This window comes from Teleopsis dalmanni, chromosome 1 (genome assembly GCF_002237135.1).
Source record: "Teleopsis dalmanni isolate 2A chromosome 1, ASM223713v2, whole genome shotgun sequence".
Lineage (NCBI taxonomy): Eukaryota > Metazoa > Arthropoda > Insecta > Diptera > Diopsidae > Teleopsis > Teleopsis dalmanni.
In genome coordinates this window covers 4,359,297-4,376,173 of record NC_051846.1, presented here as the reverse complement: position 1 = coordinate 4,376,173, position 16,877 = coordinate 4,359,297, and the positions used below count along the sequence as shown (strand labels likewise).

The 16,877-nt window shown below is 32.0% G+C and overlaps 1 protein-coding gene across 1 annotated transcript; it reads right to left on the bottom strand.

The window, feature by feature from the left end:
• Nucleotides 1-1,133: 1,133 nt before the first annotated feature.
• On the bottom strand, nucleotides 1,134-9,834 carry LOC119672403 (forkhead box protein biniou). The gene is made up of 4 exons (XM_038083438.1): nucleotides 8,775-9,834; nucleotides 4,323-4,596; nucleotides 2,127-2,523; nucleotides 1,134-1,636 (listed from the first exon to the last, which is right to left on the bottom strand). Exons 1-4 carry the CDS (start codon nucleotides 9,815-9,817, stop codon nucleotides 1,416-1,418), a joined length of 1,935 nt encoding a protein of 644 aa, XP_037939366.1. The 5' UTR covers nucleotides 9,818-9,834; the 3' UTR covers nucleotides 1,134-1,415.
• Between the last annotated feature and the right edge of the window lie 7,043 nt (nucleotides 9,835-16,877).

Here is a 16,877-nt window from a genome sequence, read left to right as displayed (position 1 = left end):
CCGATATTTGGTAGTAACCTTCAAAGGTTAGAGTATTTATATAGTGTGTTAATCATTAGATCAATCATTCTTGGCGAGTCTGAAATTATAGCGGGGTGTAAGTTAATTCCAACAGATAAAAAATGATTGAAGTCATCTATTGCTATGACGCCAACATTTGTACGAGGTCTGCTATATATATTTCCGGCCTAATAATGAAAATGTGAATATTTATTATCAAAAATTGATATTCTCTTCGATCTAAGCAAGTTTTAATTAAGACCCACCCCAACCTTCATCCGTCCCGTATCCCAAATAAGCCTTCTTCATCTTACTCTACGCTTATCCTAACATAATTATCCATATTTGTAATTCCATATTTGTAATTTTCAGCTCCATAGATGACAGCAACAAAAATTATGCTTACTTTGGAAATGCCTCCTCTTCTTCAATGAGCCGCTGCATATGTATATGTCCTTATTGAATATTTATATTTTTCAATTACTTCTGGATTTTTAGTATGTTTTTTTAGTTTCATCTTGGTCTGATTATAGTTTTAGTGTTGAAGACGCCGAGATTTGATAAGTGCAATATATAAAGGACTATCAAACAAAATGTTTTTAATAGAAACCATCGTAACCCTTTTTGAAATATCCTTCTAAATGAAAATCAATAAATTCTAACAAAATTTTTTGAAAAAGGAATATTTCTTTTTACTTTAAAGCTTCTGAACTGTAATCGATATTATTGGTAACCATTTCAGTCTAAATTATTATTCGATTTCTTGGTACTATTTCACAACAAACCGTTTTCGATTTCTTGCTATAATTTAACAATAAATCGTTATTGATTTCTGGTTACCATTAGAATATATTGTTATCGATTACTTGCTACTATTTCAAGATTTTCCATTTAATTTCAGTTATTGTGGTTATTGTAACAAAACGTCAACCTGCTTTCTAAACTTTGTTTGGAGAGGTGAACGACGCTCGATCGTCGAAGAATACGGATAGTTCGGGATGTTGACACGATCGTTCTTGGAACCATTATGAGTAGTAGTTGTTAAAAATATATATAATAGTAAAACTTTTATATTATTTGTATCAATTTATTGCATTTTAAGTTATAATTAAAATTATATATACAGACGAGAATATAAATAATAAAAAATATTTCATTACGGATATAACAAACAATATCTTATAGTGACCAAATCATTCTAAAAATATATTTGCGGATCTTGTAATCCAGTTTGGCGTGTATATTTAGCATTTTCGAGGTTTTATAAATCTCTATTAAAATGCACATACAATATTTTTGCATTTACACACCTAAATGTGTAATTCTATAGCCACATTATTTAACTTTAAACTAAAAATATTCCGATAACTACAAAAACAAATCAAATTATAAATAATGAAAATCATGGCTGCAGCCTAGTTCGAGTATTTGATGTGCTCATAAGCATAGGGTCCACTACTGCTGCTACCAGTATTGTTTAATTGCTGTGCTAGATGCATCGGGGGTAAGTAAATTGGTGGCTTGCGATCGATGAGAGAACTGCCAACTGATGAGGATGGTGGTGTGAGGGATGAGTGCTGATGCTGCTGCATTCCGGACAACGAAGATATCTGTGAGTGTGACATAGAGCGCAGACCTGTACAGAGAAGAAATATAGAGTTAGAAAAAATTTTAATGGAAATAAAAAAAATTTCAAAGGCCAATCCAAAAGTAAACAATTTAAAAAAAAACACACACATTGCGCGAAAGGTCAGATTTCTTCTTTTGTTTTATTGAGTCTATATTTTATGCTCAGAACACTGAACACTACGATCAACAAATTTTTTTTATTTTCTTATTTTCAACTGGTACTAAATCAACTGTGTCGGCTGAATCAAATGAAACTCACGCATTCACAAGTTCACACATGTTTCACTGAAGCACAATTCTTCATTGTTGATGATCGTAAATTTTCACTGCACCCATCTCTCCTGCTTATGTGCATGTAGTACTGGGTACTATAAATTCGATCAATTTCAACTTATGTACTCGTAAAAATTATAATGCAACCCTTTTAATTGCCTTTCGAAACCAAATGCAGCTCATAAAACGCAACTTTTTTGATTGACACGATCACCCGTACTTACCGTTGTCAATGTTGTAAGAGGCGCCTCCAGTGGTGCTGCTGCTGTATGGATAGCCAGCAGCCACAATGGATGCAGTAGCATAATCTAAGCCACCGCTGTTGTTTGAGCTTTGTAGTACCGCAGCTGCACTTGACGCAGTTGATGACGGTGATATGGCAGAAGAGGATGAGGACACTGTTGGCAAAGCGGATGAAGCTACTGTATGCGCTAATGGTGGTGTGGTGCAATTATTTTGTAGACTTGAGCTTGCTGCAGCTATATTTGAATATTGAGGTAAAGCAGTTGGAGTGTGTGCAGCATGTGAGTTCCAAGCATCTACAAAACCTGTACCGGCACCATTGCCTGTGCTGTAATCATAAGAGCCATACGGCTGCGTAGCATAAAAATTTCCACTGTCCTACAAAGATTAACGTTTGTAAAAAAATTAAAATGAAAAATGGAGCATATCTTAATAATAAATTAACTATTTAAATATTTAAGGTAATAAAAAACTCCTGAGGTCCTTATTATGTAGAGTGTCATGGGCTCGTCAAAATTAGCTCTTTTGGGCTATCACGAAAATGCATGTTATGCAGAGTGTCACAGAAATTTTAATAATTTGCTCCTAAAAGATAGAAATGTTGACATTTATGACTGAACAATACTGCTTTGCGTAACTGACGAGGCACGGATAGCCTCGACACTCATGATCAAATTTCAATCGATATTTTGTTTTTTCTGTTATTTTCAATTTTATAATTTGCATTGAAAACAAAAACAATAACAACCCCATGACACTCTACACAACATGGCTCTGAGCTGTTCTTAGGCTTTAGAATCCAGCAACATAAGATCTAATGCAATGTATGAAGTTATAGTCAATATGCCACGAATACAAAGTCTAATGTTATATAATAATGTTATATATTACTTTGGTATAAATGAGAAACCATCTTGCTAATACTTTGAGTGTTCATTTCGCTTTTTACATAGAAGGATAAATATACTATTATAATATTCATTTGCTCGAGTTATTCGATTTAGTGTCAGTTAGTAACTCTACTCTATTTTCTGTGTTAATCTCAAGGTGTCTCTTTGGGAAGATGATGTGATATTAGTGCTTATTTGAATTAATTGGTTAATTCAAACCAATTGGTTAACCTCTATGTTAAGGCTGGTTTAGTGTTTTTTGGAATGGTTATTTATTTTTTTGAATAGTTCCACTGCACTATCTCTTGTACATGGTTTAACTGTTTTTAGTGTAAATAATTGATAATTAAATTAAAAAAATATAAGTAACACTATTCAGAATAGTGTAGTAAGGATTTCGAAAAAAATTGTTAATGTATTTTTATATATAGATTTTTAAAGTTATTTGAAATAAAGGAGCATGATGAATGTATCGATCGAGTATTCTGATGAGCTAGCAAGAGTGGGCTTGCCTTCTATAAAACCTCGCAGGTAAATCCTTGTTCCCGTTAATCACAGATGAAAATTAGTAAACGACGACTTTTTGCGACAGGTGAATAGAATTGAGATAATATTTTTCCAATAGTCGGATCGAGAACAACATAGTGTACATAATCAAGATATTGAACCTCTGTCTTAATTTATAGTAGTAAATCGGAAGTATTTAAGATAATATCGGTTCTAGCAAAACACTGGACTATAGGACAGCATGGAGTTAGATTTAACTGGTACACCTTATGTGTCTCTGTTCAGACTAATCCAGATTCAAACTTAAGCATTTTGACGCCCCATTCTCTAACATGCTCACCGATATTTTCAACATTAGTATTGGTCACACACTTGCATTTATCAATGCGGCCGGCTGGTTATAATATGTACAATAGTACATTAATACAATAATAGTACAACTTTCTACAACTTTAGCAATTTTTTCTTGCGAGAAATGTTGGATCAATCCTTCTTCCACTTCTCCTGCCTTCGTCGCATGCACAAATTATATTGTGAGTATTCGTAAAAATGTAAGTTCTTCTATTTTTCATTTCGTTTTTTTATTTATTTTTTTGTTTATCTAACTCACCCATCTGAACTTCTTCAATTATTTCCCTACATACATCTATTTGAATTGTATTATCAAATTCAATCTAACTCCCAAATATATCTGTTTGAAGTGTATTATCAAGTTCAAACAAGTGTATAAATATAATCTTAAATTAAAATAAATATGAACTTTGTATTAAATGAAATTACCAGATTTGGATCATAAGCCGCTGCAGTATAAAACCCATTTACTGATGTGTAGGATTTCACTTTAACTTTCGAACGATAGCCACGTGGACGTCGTCGTAGGCTGCCCTCATCTTCAAACATGTAAGCGGAATTTTGTTCAATAGTCCAATAGTTGCCTTTGCCCGGTTTTCCAACGCCCATATCTTTTGGCAACTTCTTAAAGCATTCATTTAAGCTTAGATTATGGCGCACAGAATTCTTCCAACCAATATATGGGCCACGAAAAAATTCAAATCTGAAAAGTGTAAATACATTAATGAAATATTGATGTGCATATGTGTATAAAATATACATATATATACATATGTATATAGATTAGCAACTATAAAAAAATTCATATAAATTTGAAAAAAAAAACAATAAAAATCAGCTGAGTTTTGTCATCAATTCCGAAGCCTCATCAAAAGTTTCTGCCTACGTAATGAGAATGACACTGCAAACACGAGACCTTCATGTGATCATCGATCATGACAAAGGATTGTGCGAAAAAAACAATATAAATTCTACAAAATTTATGTCTAAGCATAAATTGATATATGAAAAGCTATAAAATTAAAAACAATATAGATTTATATGTACTTACATTAAGACCGAAAAGTTTTCGGAAATTCTCATTTAAAATTCGCGCGCTGTATATTTTTCGATATTTTAAGTTTATGTAGTTTGGCAGCACTGTCCTTAATTACTATGCCAAAAATGAGCGCGATCTGTCAGACAGTTCGTTTACGGCAGCTGTTGAAACCAGTTCACCTCAGTAGGGCGTTGCGAAAAAAACAATGGAAAAAAATATTGAACAAAGAGTTTGCATCAAATTTTGTGTTTCGAACGAAATTTCGTGTGCAGAATCGTTGCGAATGCTACAAAAGGCTTATGGGGAATCAGTTTTATCGAAAACTCAAGTTTATGAGTGGTACAAAGCCTTCCAGGACGGTCGTACGACCGTCGAAGACATTTCGCAACGCACTACTGAGGTGAACTGGTTTCAACAGCTGCCGTAAACGAACTGTCTGACAGATCGAGCTCATTTTTGGCATAGTAATTAAGGACAGTGCTGCCAAACTACATAAACTTAAAATATCGAAAAATATACAGCGCGCGAATTTTAAATGAGAATTTCCGAAAACTTTTCAGTCTTAATGTATATCGGCTGGGTGCATTTATACCCATAATTTAAAAAAAATATTCAAATCCCGTTGGCAACAGTCGCTTCACTGGCGCTTCGATCATATGGGAAAGTAAACCTACTCGGTATGTGAATTTGATATTTGAGGCACGTGAAGTCGATTTTAGTTTATATATCGAATGTCTTTGCACTGAAGGAAGTTGAGTTATTCTTCATAAGATTAATTATTTTGTACTTACTCATAATAATAATTACATTTAATTCCATTTCTGTATTTTTATCGAAGTAAATTCAACGGAATATCTTTACAGTTTTATAATAAATAATTTCAAAGTAAAAGCAATAAATGTTTTAGTAAAATATTGTTACTCTTTTATATATATATTTTTTCTTTAATAAATATTTTTTTTCAAGATATTTTTAATCCAGAGCAATAGTATAATTGGTATAAATACAATATATTAAATTAATCAATTCATTTTTTTATTTGTGATGATAAAAAAGTGTAAGAAATATTAAAAAGAATGATAAAAAAATTGTTTTATTTATTCTCCTTTATTAAGTAATAAAATATATATATCCTACACATTGAATTTTAACAGAATTATCTAACCGGAATATACGCACCCCATTCTAAAATTAATCAAACAGCTGCTTACAAAAAGAATAATTGATTTCGGCTAAATTAAAATTAAAATTTGATTTGCCACTAGAAGAACACCCTCAAAGGATAAGGAATTATGTCTCCATTGCTGTGGAATATAGTAGTTAACAAACTGCTCCTCTTACTATCAAATGAAAGGTGCAAGATTGTGAAGTATGCCGACAATATCCCATTAAATTCTCCATATATCAAATCTGTTCTATCCTGTGGTACATTTCTAAGCGAGATAAGTAGATAACGTATCAGTCGTTTAGATATCTGGACGTAGTTGGAACTGTATAGGAAATAAACTTGCACGGAAAGCTATAGCTATTAAATTTATCAGTTATTAATCAGGTATTTCCATACAAATCAAGTCCTGTCTATAATACTTTTCACTACTGAAAAAATAACAACTTAATGAGATGAATGAAGTGAACTTGTGCCAAGACTGAAAAAATCTAGCTTACAGAAACAAATTTCTAGAACTCGAAATAATCTACTTGAACATATTTTATCCCATTATTTTAGATAATAGGTTATGACACAAAAAGTTAATATTATATTAAATATATCAAGAATAAATGAAACATTTTCTTTTATATAAGCATGTATTTGATGTATTAGTTCGTTATTACTATTTGGGGAATACTATAGACTGTGACACAACGACGAATTGTGTAAACTCTAGTTATCTTACCCGATCCTTGCGCGTATAATGAACGTGAGAATCTTACATGATTTGAGTCTATTCCATATGTTATATGTTTATCGTTTCTGTCGCCACAATGGATAATTCTGATAAAATTAAATAAGCTAAGATAGTGCTCTATTATTTTCAGATAGCCTGATAAGATATCAGATAGTACGATGATAACATATTAATAAGATAAAATATAAGATAATGCTCGTTTATTTTCAGAACTTAATGTTGGAGTCTACATGAAACGTCATCATTTTAACCTTATTTTTTATTGGAATAGTCATCTCTCAGTACTTCAGTTCACAATTATATATCTTTGCTGTTATGAAGTAAAGCAATGACAGTAATTCATTAAGGGTTAATTATTAATCTTTCTTTTCTTGTCTTGTATGAGTTTTTGGACATTCTGAAAGTAAGTAAGGCTATTTTTTCCACATCTTTTTTTGAGATTCATTTTATCCTGCACTATGGCCTATTATCTTTGGATAATAGATCTATTATCATCTGAAAAGCAAGCTAATTAATTTTCCTTATAATTGCATCAATTTTATGGAAAACATAATTTAAAAAACATTTTTCAAAAAAGAAATTGGATAACACAAATTGTCAAGAACTGTAATGATTTATAGCACGAATTGTTTGACTATTCAATCACTTTTGGCGTCGTCTAACCATTATCTTTTCCTAACCCTGATATTTCAATATTTCAATATTTTCTATTCTGTGATGGAATGGAAACAAGAATGACAAATATACCGCAGTTTTGAATGAACATTTTATAGATCTAATCAAACTTTGAAGATATTAGACTTTTAAAACATATTGCATTCAATTTATAAAATTTTCAAAGGAATTTAATTTTACATCCAAAAATTTTTATAATAATAACCGATCAACAGTAATATATTTTATTTTTATATTTATGGTGCGCTATCTCGAAATCTGGTATACTTTCTTTATTACTAACATCAACTTATACTATAAGTTGAAATAGTAATATTTTTCACTTTTTTTATACAAAACAGTTGCCTAGATATCCGTGTAGATCGATCTATTTTAGGATTTCTTTATATCCAAATAATTTGACTCTTTGCAAAATTTAAAAGATCCAAATACGAACATCGGTAATTATGTTATACTTTTTATTTATTCAATTTTAGTTAGTTTATAATTTTAAAAGTTAAAACTATCACATTTCAAAAGGAACAATATTTTTTAATAAAATTACTATCTAATTCATTCCTAGTCCTTCATTCATTCCTAAATCTATCTCAATTCTGCTAAATCTTCTACACAAACATTATTCTTAAAAGTTTTACACAATTGTTACATCAAAGTAAAATGTTAATAAATATTTTAAATAGAATTTAAATATAATTTAAATAGATAACAGATAGAATAAACTATTTTAATCAATTATTGAAGTAAATTGGGGGTTAAAGTAAATATTGCTGATAAAATATCTATTGAATTAGTAGCCAAATTAGGAAAAAATAATTATCCATAAATATTATCTTTAAATCGCATTAGAGAACCGAAATCCAAGTATTTGATTATCTTTTCACAATAGACTTCTAAATCTCAGGGTAGAAATTAAGTTAGATAAAATAGTATATTAAACTATTTTAAACTATTATTCAAGTAAATTGTGGATTAAAGTAAATATCGCTGATAAAATATCTATTAAATTAATAGACATATTAGCGAAGAAAATTTTTTATGAATTATTATAATCGCAATAGAGTATCTAAATCCAAGTATTTGATTATCTATTCGCAATAGACTTCTAAATCTCAGGTTAGAGATTAGGAAATTAGCTTTTCTCCCTAATACCCCTAGTTTCAATTTATATTTATTAATTTATAAGAAAAGTTATTCAATTTAAATCTAGTTTAAAATCTTATCGGAACTCTTATCTATCAAATCGTTTAAATGTCGACTTACCTTTTCTGCAAGTAACTATAAATCTCACTGAGTGTTAATTTGCCGTTGCGAGACTCCTTGATTGCCATTGCAATCATGTTGATGTAGCTAAGTGCTGGCTTTTCTGGACGACGAGTACCTGCCTTCTTTGTTGTATCCGGTGAAGCTATATCCTGCATTAAAGGCGATTGTTGCTTTTGTTGCTGTTGACGTTGCTTGTTTTGTGAACGATCACTTTGACCGCTCTTCACTGAATTTGCAGGCGAAGAACTTTTGGAGAATGAATTGTTGTCATGACTTGAAATCATTTGATTCGAAATACATTGGCCGTTCATGATAACATTTGTGCAAACTGTTGGAGTTCCACTTGATGCTGACGTGTTGCCCACATGTTGTATGCGCTGTAAGGATTGCGCTAACATGTCGGTTGAAGGAGCAATAACATTTGGAGGCACTTGTTCCAGCTGATCCTGTTCGTGACTATTCATGTAATCTGTGGTGGGATTTAACACAGCATTACTGGAACAATATTTGATTGTGGACGCGTAATGATGATTCAATTGTGTTCCCATGGAGGTTTGTGGTAATAAGTTGACCACTTTTGTAGCAATTACCGATGATGTCTGTTGAAGATCATTTTCTATCGGTGTGTGTGGTGTCGAATTGGGTGAGGAATTAGTTGAATTATTATTATTATTATTGTTGTTGTTACTATGATTGAGTAAAACACCACAAGAAATAGGACTTGAAGATGCAGATGGTGTACACATATTCGATAAGGATGTCAAACCGTATGTTGCTGTAGCTGACTCTGTGACATGTACTTGTGGTGCTTGACTCATCATTGTGGTATAATATTTTCGATCAAGATAATTAAGATCTGGCTTCTCATCGGCCAACTCCAATTCTTGATGCATACGTAGTAATGTTGCCTGATCGGGAAACATTACTGGCTCAAAACCGCGATATATGCTTGAATGATGATGTGCCATGTGATGGGGTTGGTGCAGACCATGGCTAGGACTATGATTATTATTATCCACAAATTCTTCACTTTTGATCATTTTTTCAAAAATAATCTCACACTTTTATTTTATTTTATTTTATTTTATTTTATTTTATTAATTAAAATATTTTATTTTTATACAGATTAGTTGAAACATCAAACAATTTTAGCTTTTTAATATTTTTTTTTTCTGTTTATTTATTTATTATTTGCTTTTATAAATATTTTTTGTTTTGTTTAATATTTGTATCACTTCTTTTTTTATACAATGAATGAAAATCACAAATTTGAATTTTTGTTGCAATTTGTAAACATCCGCGGACCCAAACTTCACTCTTCAAAAATTCTCATTCAACTAAATTTGTTATTTTAATTGAATGATCCCCTGTTAGTTCTGCTTCATTTGCTTTGCTTCCTTATTGAGTGTTTTTCGGCAGTACCGTTACTCGCATGAGAACGTACTCCTACACTATATACAGTTACCTATATTACATGCATATGTACATATTCACATGTACATTCAGTTCAAGTGGCGCCACTATGCTCTTGAGTGAGTTTCGTTACAAATTTAGTTGGTGCAGCAATTGTGAGTGATTCTTTATGATCCGCGGATATATTAAAGAGTTTGTGATCAAATGTATATTGCTTACCAAATTCCCTTGGAAAAAGACTCGGGAGTAATAAAAAATTTGTCTAATAGGCCAGTTGAAAATTAGAAAAATGGTTATTTGTGTATAAAATAATTTAGTAATTTCTTTAATACTACTTATCATATTTTATACTTTTTTATATCAAGTAAATACGTTTAACTAAAACAATTTTGGGAGATTTTAGTTGAGAACTTTTTTAGAACCCACATTGATTTTAGTTCTATCTTTAAAATGGTAGTATTCGATTCGTAAATCTGCATTCAATCTAGATTTGCTCTCGCTCTGTCAAATTTTGTTGCCCAATCGAATAGTTTTAGAGTAATCCAACATTTTTGTAGTACTGTTAGAAGACATTTATATATGCCATTGCCATTGTCAAATCCATATAACGTTTATGAAGTATCAACCTTAAAACCACTATGTATAAAATTTCATGACATTTCGATTAGTCAGAAAAAAAGTGACAGCCATTTAAGTAAAGCTACTTTTATTATTTTCAATGGATTCAAAACAATTTCGTGTGTTGATTTATCATTGCTTCAAAGGTGTTATCCGGACTCTGCTCCGGATAATTGCTCTAGTTTCACCAAGACAATGCACCATGCCACAAGTCAATAAAAACGATGGTAAAATTGCACGAATTACACTTCGAATTACTTCCTCATCCACCGTATAGTCCAGATCTGGCCACAGCGGCTACTGGCTATTCGCTGATCTCAAAAAAATGCTCGCCGGTAAGAAATTCATCTCAAATGAAGAAGTAATTGCTTAAATTGAAGCCTATTTTGAGGTAAAAGACAAATCCTTCTACAAGCACGGCAACGAGAAGTTAGAGAGGCGTTGAAATGATTGTAGTGCTATTGAAGGAGATTATATTAATGAGTAAAATCGATTTTTGACAGAAAAAATTTTTTTTTCTTAGTTAGTCACACGACTTAAGTGATGTGTTACATACATATGTATGTAATCGAATCAAACCACACTTCTTTTGCGAATATATACAACAGCTGTTAATTTCAGGGTAATATTACTACTGTGGCAAAATATCTAGAGTGTTATAAATTAATCTCGAGTGTTATACATTTGGATCAAGATATGCCAATCGAAAATGAAAATTGCAATAAAAGTAAATTTCGATTGAAAATGTTACCCCAGATTCATCAATCGAAAATGACATTATAATAATAGATCAGTGATAAAATTTTTGATATAACAATTCAAAACTAAAGATTAAAAACGTATTTCTATCAGTAAGCAACAGAGATCATTCTTATTTTTGTAAAAGATTGAATAAATAATAAATAAAAAAAAAAAGAATAAATAAAAAAAAACTACGATTTGGATAACACCTTTTCCACCGTCATTAACGAGTATCTCGGAGAATTCGGACTGGATACTACTGAATAATATAAGATTTGCGGCGGTGATTAACAAACTGCGTAACACAGGGAAAGCAACATGGAATATACACGCGACAGAGAATACAGTGAAACATCAGAGCGACATAGCATGATCAACGACACAACGGCAAGGCAGTTATATACACATCCACAAGGCAAGCGTCATTGACCAGGTCAGAAAATGAGCGATCCGGTATGATGACAACAGCGACCCATTGACGTTCATTGAGCGAGTGGAAGAATTAGCAGATCTGTATGCCATATCAAAGAACATGTTGCCTCGTACAATGCCCCTGTTACTCGATGGACAAGGTTTAGTGTGGTTTAGATACAATAAGAAAGACTGGAATCACTGGGAAGCGTTCAAGAGAGATTTTCTGAAATTCTTTCTACCACATCAATATTTCGAGCGATTGGAGGACGAACTGAGAAATCTATTGCAGAAACCAGGAGAGACGTTTACAATGTATCTTTTGGAACTACAAAAATTAATGCGACACGCATTAACCAAATATACATCAAACGTCGGAATTTCACATGTCTAAAGGAATTAATAGCACTAGCTGAGGACTTCGAAAAACTACGCGAAGAGCAGAATGAAGTAAGTCGAGCACGAGATAGCGAGGTAATCTTCGGGCGCGTAGCAGTGGAATGTGCACGACCGCTGATAATACAGAAGACCATGAGACGCATAGCCAATACACCGAAATGTGATAAAGTCATTCATAGTCCAGTCTCCAAGTCACCTTTCCGCAACCAGCAGCAACACCAGCCAATCGCCAAGCAAACACCTGCAGAAACATCTAGAATTGTTATTTCAACTACTTCAGCAAGCATACCAACACAAAGCATGCGACATTGAAATGACGCGGAACAACATCATGTATCACCGCAAGATCGCATACTAATCCCAGAAAATCAAAAATAACAAGAGCAAAAAACATTACAAGTCCAATTGAAACGAATGCAACAAGAGCAAGATCCGAGTTCTATCAGGCTGCAAATACCAGAAGTACAACAAGAACAAAGTCCAGAGTTTAATAACCAGCGAGTAATACGAAATCAAGAAACATTGCAAGTTCAATTGAAACAAATGCAACAAGAGCATCATTCGAGACCTATCAAAGTGCAAGTACCAGAAGTACAACAAGAACAAAGTCCTAAAGTCAAAGAAATGTCAGCAGAGTATTGTCAACTACGAGTCATACAAAAACAGGAAATATTATAAGTTCAAATGAAGCAAACAGCGCAGCAACAAGATCCGAAACCTTATAGTGTATAAAAGGCGCAACGACACCGAGATCCAAGTCCCATCATGGTAGCACCTGATGTAAAACAACATCAAGGTACACAAGAACAAGCAGCACAGCACCAAGATCTAAAACATATCAAAAAGCAAATACCAGAAATACCACGACAACCAAATCCTAAATTCAACGAAATGCCAGCAGAATTTAGTCAACAGCAAGATATACATGAGCACGTGGCACAACAGCAAGATTCAAGACCTAGTAGTATGGAAGAAGTACAACGACACCGAAGTGCAAGCCCTATCAATGTAACGCCAAGTCCAGATGGAAAACAGCTACTAGTTACCCCAGAGCACGCAGTACAAGAAGTGCTTAACATCTCGCAAGAACAAGAAGCAAAAGGAAGCCATGGAAGCAAAAGGATAAAATTATCAAAACGAATTCGACAAAAGGTCAAATATATGATGAAATACTTAGTCTTACCCAATCACTACCATTAACACAACTACCACAGCAAAAGGAAAATAGTCCTACTCACCTAAAGGAAAAAACGATCCGTCTTCTAAAACAAGTAGGAGTATGTTAGGAGTATCACGCATCGCAAAATCCACCTAGTATTCAAAATCGACAGCAACAAGTGAAACAGCGAAGTGTATTTCAACAAAACGATCACCACACCAAAGAGCAACACGACTTCTATAAAATATATAAGAGTCCAAAGCAACGTCACAGAAATCACGCTGGCAGGTTATGGTTCAGGGCAAATCAGTTTCCCGAAAGAAAGGAGGGAGTGTAACGACACAAAATTTTATTAATTAAAATTTGATCGTTACAACGTCGTGGGTATAGCTTCCTACAAAACGCAACACGGCTTCCTAACACACAACAAGTAACATTTATATAAAACTATTGAAGACATCTGGAACAAAATTAATTATTAATGATTAATTATTAAATTAATGAATTAATATGAATTATTAAAATGAATTAATAATTAAAATATTTAACTTGACTAAAAAACTCACCGCAGCTTCAACAACAACAAAGCAAAAGCAATAGCAATAGCCACCCCACAACCACAGACATCCAGCAATTGGAGTAATATTCATTATGATTCACAGATTTTTTTTTAAATTGATTGTTTTATTAATTACAATTATTTGATTATAATTTATCTTTTTATAAGAAAAGGAAAAAAACAAATGTTAAAAAACATTTCGACTGGCACAACACATTGTTAAAACAAAAACAAACGAGATCAAAACAAAATTCTAATAAAGAACTGTCAAACTAAGAAAGCTTTGGTGCAAAGTTGTGGAACTAGGCCAAACCATATAAGAAAGAACAAGTTCCAGCTTCCACATGAGAAAAAAAATAGAATTCGCCTTAAAGCTGGACTTTCGCTGGTGCATTGCAAAGGGATCAGTTCACGAGCTTTGATCAACGGTCGTTGAACTTTAACGTAGATACAGCTGGCACTGTTGATCGTTGACGGTATAAAAGTGCGTGCACTTCTCTTGTTTTGTTCAACCGCGAAAGAAAAACTCCTGGTTCTGGCGTCAGCAGCAGCTGAATTTCTTTGACTAAGACGGCGGTGTCAATGTCGAAATTTAAATAGTTTCTCAAAGATATGTATGTTTTCAGAAACGTGAAACTACAAATTGAGCTTTGCTTCAGGTCATATTCGCTTTCGTTGCTGGTATCAAACAGCAATATATCAAATCCTCTCCCCACTGATAGGAACCCACTGGGACTTGATTGTATAGTCCCTTTGGGGAGTGTTGAATAGCACTTGGTTGTCGATGTTGACATGTGGCTCCGAGACATAGATCCGCCCGTTTGCGGAACGTGTTGAAAAGATTCTTACTTTAAGATGAAAGATCTGACAATCATTCTGATCAATCTAAACTTCAATCACCCAATCAGCATCCTAGATGTGTGAGATATCATACCACATTTTATCTTAGAGAAGATTTAATAAGTTTTATTTATAATTAGAATCTTTAATTAAAAATCTTCTTTGATATAATGGGCACTATTTGAAATTTTCTACTGGGTGCTCTTATGCACATAAATAAAGATTTATAAGAGATTTTTTTTGATAAAAATTAAAAGATATTGATTAATACTATTAAATGAGAAAATAATACAACTATCTTTCTTATTAAGTTTGTTTTTTTATTTAATATACTGCACAAAATAAAAAGCTGGTGAAATCAGTTATTATTTTTATTTTATTAAAAATTAGTTTTATAGCATGATAGATACTCGGCACTGATGCGTTAACGACAGAAACACTTGGATGAATACATATCTCCTGATAATACCTGATACCCAGTGAAATAAAACAAATATTGAAATTTGTTGCAGAAGTAGAGCCGAGAGAGTTGCTTTAAGTATATTAAGGGTGCAGAATATGTTTTAAGGATCTGATGATATATTCCCTCATAATAATAATAATTCCATCTTTTACAATAAAATTATTTTCATTATTTTATTAAATTTAAAATGAATAATTTAATATAAAACTATGCCGATCATTCGCTTTTAGCTATTTAGAACTTTTCAGCTATTTTACTTATCCTCTCTATATCCTAATATATTTAATATATCCAAAATTTCTTATTGAAAGTTTTCATTTATTTTTTGAGAATCTTAAACACAATTTAATGATAAATTAAGTAAGTTAACATTTAATTTTTTACTGTAATTTAGCGCTAGAGCAACATGATTAAGTAAAATTTGTTTATAAGGTACATCTTCCATATGAACTGGAGGGAAATATCTGTTGCAATAAAATGCCTTCTCTATCCAAAAGATCTGAAAGAGAATTAGACTTGTAGATGCGTTATGAGTACTTTTTGTACTTTTTGATATACTATGGACTTTTTAGCATATATCTTAATACAATATTTTGAAAAGGTTGAAGTTTTCTAATAGTGAATGGAGCGGCATTGCAGTACGAAGCACTACAACAAAGTAGCTTAGATCTAATTACTTATTTATAAAGCAAAATTTTGTTTTTTACACACAATTCCCCTTTTATTAATGATTTCACAGCATTCAGAGTTACATGACAAAACAGTTTCTCGACCATTATATGTGTTTCTAGCGAAGGGTATCTTCTATCAAAAGTTAGATCTAAGTATATTACATTATTTTCCTATTCTATTTCCACATTATTGAACTTCACTGAACCTCATTTTTAATTCATTTTAGATTTTGATTTCTTGGCCTTGTAATGAACAAATCTTTCGGTTTTTTAGCATTTACTCTAATTCTTCATCTTCGGACGTATATTATCAATATGAATTTGTAAATTATTAACAACAGAATTAGCATTTTTACCAGCATACATAATGCAAGTGTCGTCAACAAAGAACAAAATTGTGTTCAAAGATTTCAAAGGAAAATCCTATGTATAAAAATTATACAAAAGGACACAATGAAGATCCTTGAGAAACGGACTCTTTAATTTTCTTTATAGCTTAAAAGTGGCTTTGGGATTTCACCAAGTACTCTCTATTTGATAGAGAGTTGTTGATCGTTAACGTAAATTCATCTTTAATTTTCTTAAGAAAACTATCTTGAGCTTATTTCAATTAATTACCATAAAATGTAAACTATTTAATGTGTTAAAATAGGTTGGTTCTAATATGGCTCTAATAGTTGTTAAAAGCCACAATGTCTTCATAATGGCAGATAAGGGAACCATTATTAATAACTACGAAAAAAGACTCAGAGTTATACCAGATACGAATTAAAAAAAAAAAAACATTGTTAAACAGGTTTTAGATTATACACGTACATTACCGGTT